The 10,211-nt window shown below is 36.4% G+C and overlaps 1 protein-coding gene across 4 annotated transcripts in view; it reads right to left on the bottom strand.

Moving 5' to 3' along the window:
• ola1 (Obg-like ATPase 1) overlaps positions 1 to 8,384 on the bottom strand; it is a 10,977-nt gene extending 2,593 nt beyond the window's left edge. The window contains exons 1-8 of one of the 4 annotated variants that reach the window (XR_015492497.1): positions 8,239 to 8,332; positions 7,524 to 7,624; positions 6,129 to 6,272; positions 5,916 to 6,043; positions 3,905 to 4,080; positions 3,430 to 3,510; positions 1,959 to 2,056; positions 814 to 1,096 (exon numbers count right to left, since the gene is read on the bottom strand). Coding sequence is in view for 3 of the 4 variants with exons in the window: in XM_087255045.1 (XP_087111171.1) it covers positions 956 to 1,096; positions 1,959 to 2,056; positions 3,430 to 3,510; positions 3,905 to 4,080; positions 5,916 to 6,043; positions 6,129 to 6,272; positions 7,524 to 7,624; positions 7,701 to 7,715 (884 nt within the window). In the remaining variant the exon portion in view is untranslated. 4 annotated transcript variants of the gene reach the window in all.
• Positions 8,385 to 10,211: the final 1,827 nt, after the last annotated feature.

Genomic DNA, 10,211 nt, shown 5'->3' on the forward strand with positions numbered 1-10,211 from the left:
TAATGCATAGCCCTGCGCGTCGGCCTACGTCGGCGTTGCTGACGTGCACCTCTCAAAAAATGTAACTACACGTCGCAACGACGTGTAGCACAAACTCTGTGATTGGTCGGCTTGGTAGCGCTGACGAGTCTGGGCGGGACCGAGAGCCGCGCGAGCCCGATGGAGCGATTGTTTACAAGTGTGGAGTCCCGTGAAGGAGCTCCGGATGGAAAGTTTTGTTTTGTGTTTACCTCATAGTTAAAGTTGTTGCACGTCCGCCGGTTCCTGCCTCAAAATGAGCGAGTTTGAGCCACTTGTACATCCCGGAAGCGTTCAGAAAGAACAAAACACCAGCGAAGAAACTCGACACAGAGGAGCATAAACACCTCACATGGTGTTTCGGAAGTGTTAATGCAGACCAACCGAGACAGCGCGCAGTATTATAAATGCACAGCTACGCACGTTGCATGCGCTGTGGGTTACACCGGTCACTTGACACAGAAGTATAAACCAGGCTTAAGAGAGGAAAAGCCCCAAACATTAATGACAATCTCTCCCTCATTAGCATAGAACCTCAGTCTTGTTTTTAATTCTGCCACTATCCTGACACATCAGCATTTGTAGCTCCGCCCTCTTTAAAAACAAAGCAGTCTGATTTGAATTTATAGTGACAGTCACTAAAATGGCACAAATAGGATCAAAGCCTAAAAGAGGCAGTTTCAAAGAGTTATAAAACATTATTTATGGGGTATTTTGAGTTTAAACTTTACATACACACTCTAGGGAAACAAGAGACTTATTTTACATCTTGTAATAAAAGGCATAATTGGTCACCTTTAATTTGTGTCCTAAAGATGAACAAAAGTTTCCAGGGCTTGAAATGACATGAGGACGAGTATTTAATAGCAGAATGTTCATTTTGGGGTGAACTTAACGCAAAAATGAATAGTGTTGTACTACTGTAGCAGATCCTGACCTCTGCGTTTTGTTCTCTTCACAGTATTTCTGCTTCTGTTCATCAGACATATCTTGATACTTGCTCTCAAAACCGCCACTCAACGGGATGACCAGCGCACCTGGATCGTGAGCGTCAACCCACTCCTTGATCTTCACTAACCTATAAAAGAAAAGAGTGCAAATGCTTTATTTAGGGGTCTGAAACATAATTTAATGGGAGATTGTGGCAAATAAGGCACTAAAATGCACAAAAAATGTGAGATTGAAAAAGGGTGCTGAATTTGCTGGGCACTTTTAATCTAATTTATTAAGACCATTGCAGTTGAAATAAAGAATTTAAACGAAGAATTTCAATTTATGACATTACAGATTATGTTGTATCAGACATCCTTTAAAGATACAGCTCACACGACAATTTCATTATACTTGTGTTTAATATCATTTTTTTTTCTGTGATGTGCAAAACAAGATCTACTTAAGAAGGATGCCATTGACATCCAAAGAAGGAACAAAAACAACATGGAAGACACTGGATATTTGCCTTAAAATTATCTTTGTGTTCAACAGAAGAAAGAAGCTTTCAAATGTAGGATGAGTAAACGGCAGAACTTGTATTTCTGGGTGAACTATTCCTTTAAAGTGCATGTTTTGCAGCATGGAGCCTTAAAACCAGTCATACGTTTCTGTTCTATATTCACATTACTAATTACATACTCTTATTCTTATACTAGATGACACAACTGTGAAAACAAATGGTCTAAAGCAGGCATCACCAGACTTGTTCCTGGAGGTCTGGTGTCCTGCAGATTTTAGCTCCAACCCTAATCAAACACACCTGAACAAGCTAATCAAGGTCTTACAAGGTATACTTGAAACACCCAGGCAGGTGTGTTGAAGCAAGTTGGAGCTAAAGCCTGCAGGGCACCGGACCTCCAGGAATGAGAATGGTGACCCCTGGTCTAAAGGATATCTAATACCAGCACCACAGTATTCACTAACAGCAGACAAACATGTCATCTCACCATTTGTTCTTTTTCCTGATGTAATCTTTCTCTGAGAGGTTTACCAAGTAGATCATTGGCTTGGATGTCAGGAACAGATGCTTATTTAAGACCTCAATCTGAAGAACAAACACAAAAACAGTTAGATAAAACCTTTATCTGAGGAAAGGAAAAAAAAACTTCCCAGGTTTGTACAGAGTTTCCGCAGTGATTATATACTTATTTGGTCAAGCGGAAAGTTATCATCAGCCTGGTTCCCTTTACAAAAATCCAAACTGATTTGTCATTTGATTTTTGGATTAATGGTGAATATAAGTGAACTAGAGCAGCTCGATTCTGGCTAAAATGAGAATTGCGTTTTTTTGCCAAAAATAAGTTCACGATTTTCTCACGATTCTGTAGATATAAATAAAGGTTAATATAAATGGGCTATTATTATTATTGTTATTCTTAAACATGTGGTAAAACAGCAATAGGCTTTGTGTAGCTGTACTGTGAGTTAAAATGCTAAATTTTGTATAGACTTTGAATGGTGGACTTGAACAGACTTTAGATTTGTCCTGGTCATTAATGCTGACGATGATAATTTTGTGTTTGAGACATACATTTACAATCTGTAATTTTCTGCTTAAAATCTGACACTGACGTGATTTTCCATGAATTCAGAAGCCTGGGGGGGGGGGGGGGGGGGGGGGTATTTTTGCATTTCGACAGATTTTGGATCCTTTTGGGCTGGAATCAGTCCGCTACATCTGGCAACACTGTTTTCACTGCTAAGAGCGGTTCACTTCCCGCACGGCTCCCAAACGATCGATTTGTGCCACAAACTGAATTTTATTTACAACTTTGTGACCTGTTATTAACAGCCTATGCAAGTTCTGTTCACTAAAGTGGACTTCATTCAGAGCTCTGTGGTAACAGCTGTGGGTCAGCTCACGTCACGTGTGATTTTGCGGTCGCAGATACATCATTACATGAAGACAGAAATGACATTTTTGAGGTGAATTGTACCTTATAAATACAGCATGTGACTCTTTCAACACCATTTAGAGGTGTCCACGTTGCTGAACAACTAATGTAAAACTTGTGCGGCTGCCTTTTCTTCTCTCCTGAACTTGAAAATATGATTAACAGAATCGTAGAAATGCTGGATTAAGATCGTCTAGGCGGTCGAATCGAGATCTTTTATGATTAATTATGCAGCTCTGAAGTGAACCATAAACAAAGAAATTAATACTTTTTTTTTAAATTGTATGATTCTTAAATTGTTTTATAGATGGAGGGGTAGTTTTCCTGTGATGTGTAATGATGTTTATTGTTCCAATTGTTCTTTGTAGTCCCATTTAACCATACACACTCAAGGGGGTTATTGACATTATGTCTTAGAATAAAAGATGACAATGACAAGTGTAAATACACAAATTATATTTGTTTCTGTGCTTCTCCTGCAGAACTCTATACAGATTAAAAAGTAATGAAAAAATATTTGAACCTCTTTGTCGTTCCATTCATGGTAATAACGAACATGTTTCTTTTCATCAACCACCCAGGACTTTACTTTACACATGATGTCCTGCAAGCAAAAAGGTGAAAAACAAATGATGTAAAACAGTCAGTTCATGAAGCTCTGTAAATATTCTGTTAAAGATACAGCTCACAAAAAATAAAAAATATCATAATTTACTCACTCAAATTCAATATTTAAACTTTTATTTCTTCTGTTGAACACAAAAAAAAGGTATTCTGAAAAATGTTTTGAAGAAAGCGGGCACTGACATCCATAGTAATAAAAATTTTAAATTCTAAGGAAGTCAATTACTATGTGTTTCTTCAGTATATCTTCTTTCTTTTGTTGAACACAAAAGAAACCAGTTTTTATTTTTGGGTGAACTATCCGTTTAATGAATAAAACTTTTAATTTGAAAGATGGAGAGAACTTTAAAGACTGGAATTTATAGTTGACTCACATATTCAGGCTTGAGTTTTTTGTCTCCACCCCTGACAGCGGTTTTCTCAAGCTTATCTATGATTGGCCCGATCATCTCTTCATCTTTCATCCTCAGCTCCTCATGAATGATCTCAATATCCCTTACTGGATCCACACAGCCCTCCACGTGGATAATATCTTCATCCTCAAAAGCTCCTAGTTACATACGCATATTATCAGATATTATATGCATAAAATAAAATATATTATAAATTATATATAATATAATAAATAAATGATATATAATATAATAAATGAATTAAATAATTGAATATAAAATAAATGAATATATATATATATACACACACACACACACAAACACGATTTATTATATTACATATCAGTTAGTTGATGTCACAGTTAGTTATGTATCACAGTTAAAGTCAGAATTATTAGCCCATCCTTAATTTTTAGACCCCCTGTTTATTTTTCCCCAATTTCTGTTTAACGGAGAGAAGATTTTTTTCTAACACATTTCTAAATATAATAGTTTTCATAACTCATTTCTAATAACAGATTTATTTTATCCTTGTCATGTTTGCCCCGCACTTGTTTTATTTTAGGTAAAGCTATCTAAAATGGTTTGTTTTTTAGGCCCAGTCTACACTGCCAGTTAAACGTGACCCAATTACGATTTTTTGCACATATGTGACACAGATCGGATCTGTTCAATGACCGTGTAAACACGAAAAAAAACGCATGCATTCGGATATTCAGAGATCAGTTTTAGGCCTCCTTCATATTTGGAAATAAATCAGATATAAATCAGATAATGTAAGATAAGTTAAATGATGTGACAATGCGACTATCATGTAAACAGGCAGATCGAATTTATTGAGGCATGCTGTTTTGTACGTCATTAAACTTGCAACAATTTGGTACTTCTCCATAGTTTAATGATGTAGAAGGAAGAGGATGTGTGGAGACGCAGAAAACAACAACAACAAGAAGAACAGAGGAAACATGGAGGAGGAAAGTGGTCAGAGGTGGACGGCAGAAGTTACCTGCCTTCTTGCCCTGTGGGGAGATGAGTCAGTGGAGGACACCATATATTAACCATACGCGCAAGCTGCAATGACGGCCCTTTTCCTCCTCCTCCGCCTCAAAATCATTTTAAAGTATGGCGAACTTCACATATTTCGCAGAGCTAAAAGCAAGACAATTTCTTCCATTGTGGCTAGTGTGGCGCAGAAGCTAGAACCCGCCTTTACGCAAGTGCGACGTCGTAAATTATATGGCAAGTGTAAACATGCGAATCAGAAATGGGTCATAATTAAAATAACATGTAAACGGACAGGCAACAAATCAGAATTTGGCATCAAGACCTGACAGAGTAAACAGGGCCTAAGTTAACGATAAGCTAGTTCTTCCAGTTAGTTCCAACCTCATGGTAAGAGCTAGGGTTGGGTCGATAGACGTTGCCATGATCAATCGCTGATGACCAATAGACGTCACGATGCTGAGCCGGCAACAAGATCCTCTGCCCCGCCCCAAATCAATCTTGTCTCTATCTAATGACTCTTCAGTCTTTTGAATCTATCAGGCAACGTGTCACAGCATCAGTACACTGCTTCAATCTTTCGCTTTCACGCTTAGCAATTTTAGTGAAAAACCCAGATACTGTTGGTTGTGCACATTTTGTACCAACCAAGTTTGTGATGCCATTATATCTACACAGATCACTCTGCCTATTCATGCCAGAGTCCCATGGAAAAAGTGATTGACAGGTGGTAATTTGTGTGCAACTTATCTTTCTTTATTTATGATTTGGTTATGGGTAAATAAAAGACCATGCGGGTCAGGTGGTTGAAACGGTAGGCTACAAATAATTAATTAATTAATTATGAATTAATTAATTACTAATGCATAATTAATTCACCGCCGCCTACGATGACATCGTCCATCGCAATGTTTCACATTAGACATCTTGGTCGACATCGCCCAACCCCAGTTAGAGCTAAACTCAAATCTTGAAATGATAATGTACTCACGGGTCATGTGAAAGATGGCATCACAGGCAAAGATGTTGGAGAGGAAGGCGTTACCCAAACCCTGGCCTGCGTGAGCTCCTTTTACCAAGCCAGCAATATCCACCACATTCAGGAACGCTGGGACCTTACTGAAGAAAAAATAAAGAGAGATTAAAAACACGGTGTCACTGATGACGAAGACGATGCTGGTAATTGTATCATGTACCTACGCACCTAGCTGGTTTATGGTACTGGCAGAGAAAGTCAAAACGTTCATCTGGAATGGGCACACGGCTCTCGTTTGGGTCGATGGTGCAAAAAGGAAAATTCTCAGCCGCTGCCTGACTCTTTGTCAGAACATTAAAGAATGTTGACTTTCTGGAGAAAAAAAGTAGATTTAGATAAAAAAAACATGAAACTTTGATTTACATTAATGAACAAATATTTGAAATATAGTTCAAACAGAAGAGTTTTTAAAAATCTAAAATAAAAAATGAGTAATACAGCAACAGATATTTTCTTTACAATAGTGTGTATAAAATATCGTAAAAATTAAGTATCATTAGATTTTCTATTACATGTTTACATAAATCTGCTACACTTCTTGTATTGTCAACAAAAGTGAGCATATTTGTATTGCAATGTTTAGTTAAAACAACATTACTGACTAACATTACTGCCAAAATTATTTGTCATAACACCACACGGTCAGTAAATTAGCATTTAATCAACATTAAATTGGCTTACATTTAATGTTTCCCATGTACATAAACCCACTTTAGTGAATCTAAAGCGAAAACAAAAACGGGAAGCCTCATTTATGACCCAGAGAGACATTGAAGTACATTTCCCTCTTTTAAAATATAAAACACACTTACAGATTGATATTTTTCTGATCCCTTAACTTGTTTAGTTGCCCTTAAAACTTAAACACATTTCAATATGCTGTTAACATAACCATTTTCTGTGAATATATCCGCTTGTTAAAAGTGACGTCACGCAAAGCGGCCTCCGGGTCCACGTGCTCTATTCAACTGTATGGGGAGACTCATGAAAGAGTAATTATAAACGTTTACTAAGCGATTAAAAACTTTCGAAAATCACAATCGCAATATATATGTTCATGCCTAATATCCGATGGCCAGAAAGTGATTCATTTTTTTATAAATTGTTAAAATTTTGGTATTTGTTATGCAGCAAGCCTGGAGATTGTTGTATACACAATGACTTTATATAAAATTAACTTTAATGTGTGATTTGACTTAAAAGTGATTATAAACAAATAATTTCTCAACTCAAATGAGTGGCGGCTTGGACCCGGGAACAGTATTACAAACGTCACCAACACGTCACCACTTAACAAGCGGATATTTCAAGTTTTTACTGTGACTGTTCGGACTTGATCCACTGCAACCTTGTTTCCATTCAAAAACCACCAACCATCCTCATGGCAGGATGATGTCATTCTCATAATGGCTCAGGATCATGAGTCATCATCCCTCTATACATTTCACACAATACAGGCACAAATACAACCCAACCACATCCAGCATTCGCAATTGATCAGTCTGACAGCACTGCTTCTTTTAAACCAAAGATGCAGCGCACATGGCTGGAAGTGACACGTACCCTACATTTGGCAGCCCAACAATTCCAATTTTCAAGGAAGTCCCAAAACGTCCGATAAGGGGCGGTTGTTTTGGTCCATCTCCTCCCTTCTTTGGAGGCATCTGTGAAAAAAAAATGACATTACATTATATGACACAATTAACCAAAACAACGCAAGTGGTCAAGCAGCCACCACACCTTTTTAGGAGCCATGGTTAAATGTTGTCAGTACTCAAATGGATATTAGCATAATTAAAACACTGTAGAAGTCAAGTAACATGTAGCTTCGTTAGTCTGACTAGCTGCAGTAACTAGTTGCCATTTCACGACAGTCACACATGTGGGGCCAGGCTCCCAAAATAGCCCCCGCACTAAGAGTGTAAGCTGACCGGCCATATTAACTGTATGAAAGGCTAAATATATATTCCTCACCCTGGACAAGTAAGAGAAGGCATAAGTATATCAAATCACTGTTTAGAAATCCCTGTACCACAGCCAAGTGACAGCCGGGTTATTAGAGCCAAGGGGGCTTCACTGGTAACTAGGAAGCCAAAAGGGAGACACATGGACATCCAGAACATCACCACCACCACCATCCCCGTTCATTTCTGTGTGTAGCTGGTTAGCATACCGGTCATATGAATGAGCCAATATGCAGCAAAGATGAGCATATAGCCAAACATAGCACGTCTACGCGATGCACATATAAATATGGTACATATTATGTCTAGATCACCTTGATTTCACACTATGTCTGTCAGCAGATGGAGAATTTCGTTGTGCTCAAATGAACACACGCTGCTCCACACTTCGGCCGATGAAACGGAAAGAACGCGCATACCGGAAGAGTCCCGAATTCTCACGCTGTGATTGGTCAAACTGACTGAAGATGTAACGACGTTGGGAGAAAAGCGGAGATGATGACGTAAACACATAAGGAATGGTGTAACAAAATCTTTATTTACGAAAAAAAGAAGAAAAAAAATCTTTATTTACAATTAAGAGGTTAAAGACGTTTTTAAACAACCCAACGTCATGTTGGAATTTTATTCCAAATTAAGTTTTTAGCTCAGTTGGAGGTTTACATTTTTTGTTGCGCTGTTATTTTGACATCTCGAAAATACCATTACGTCTACTTTTTTGCATTTCTATGTACCCTATTCAAGAGGAAAATTGTTTTTATTTAATTAATTTAATTATTTTGCTAACAAAATTTTACATTCATAAAAGTTTATTTACCAATAAGAAACCCAACATTAAGGTGTTGATGACTGAATTATGCTTATACATTAGTAGTATTAGAGACTCTCTAAATAAGAAAGCCCTACGCACTTTAAAACTTTGTGAACTCTACAATGTGTTTATTTGATTATTACATATGTAAATTAGTGTATTTGTATTTGATTTATGCTTACCCCCTGGCATGTATATTTATTGTACTGTTAAAATGTTATAATAAAAAAAATCTATTACGTGTCTAGTTTTAATAACTAGGCTTTATTATGTAGGTCCCTTACATATAATTAAACATTTTCTCCACGTACCTATTTTATTTGGAATAATAAAAATATTAGATATAAAGATAAATCTCTTTTATACTTTTAGTTAGTCAGCTCTAAGATGACTGTGGAGTCCTTTTTTCATACGAAAAATATATAATTTTTTTTCCTGTTTCCCCCAAATAATATGCCAGTTTTGCTGCAATCGTTGATTGTGTTATACCTTTAGTCAAATCTGGCCCTAAAGGTTCTTTAGATTATTTTATTTTTGACAACAATACAAATTGTCTTGTTGACCAAACTCTTCTCAGTGTCAAACCAAGATATTCACTTATTTATTAATAGTTCTCGGATGTCTTTACCTGCTTGCATAGGTTTTCGGAATAATATATTTGATGACAGATTGGGAACACTTTTGGCTTCTTCAGAAAAAAAATATTTTTATCTAATAAAGTTGTTGAAGTCTCAATCAAAATCATTCATAATTGCTACCCGATAAACACCGAACTAGCTACATTTAATAACAACATTTCCCAAAAATGCTCATTTTGTACTCAATATGGTGAAACGCCAAATCATTTATTTTGAGAGTGTACTTACTGCAAAGTGTTTTGGGTTTCCAAACTTCTGTAAAACTATATTAAAATACACTTATGTCACTAAAAAATCTGATTAAGAAAGTTATGTTAAGATATGAGGCAAAACGAAAGATCTTCGTTCCATCAACTGAGATTCAAATGATTTGAATAGATTTTGAATAACTTTTGTGCAATATATATACAGATGAAGTCAGAATTATTCGCCACCTTTGAATTGTTTTTTTCTTTTTTAAATATTTCCCAAATGATGTTTAACAGGGCAAGGAAATTTTCACAATATGTCTGATAATATTTTTTCTTCTAAAGAAATTCTGATTTGTTTTATTTCGGCTAGAATAAAAGCATTTTTTTTTTTAAATTGTTTAAACACTATTTAAGGACTAAATTATTAGCTATTTTTTTCGATAGTCTACAGAACAAACCATCGTAATCCAATAACTTGCCTAATTACTCTAACCTGCCTAGTTAACCTAATTAACCTAGTTAAGCCTTTAAATGTCACTTTAAGCTGTATAGAAGTGTCTTGAAAAAATATCTAGTACGATATTATTTACTGTCATCATAGCAAAGATAAAATAAATCAGTTATTAGAAATGAGCCATTAAAACTAT

This window comes from Danio rerio, chromosome 6, assembly GCF_052040795.2.
Source record: "Danio rerio strain M-AB ecotype USA chromosome 6, GRCz13ab, whole genome shotgun sequence".
Classification (NCBI taxonomy): Eukaryota; Metazoa; Chordata; class Actinopteri; order Cypriniformes; family Danionidae; genus Danio; species Danio rerio.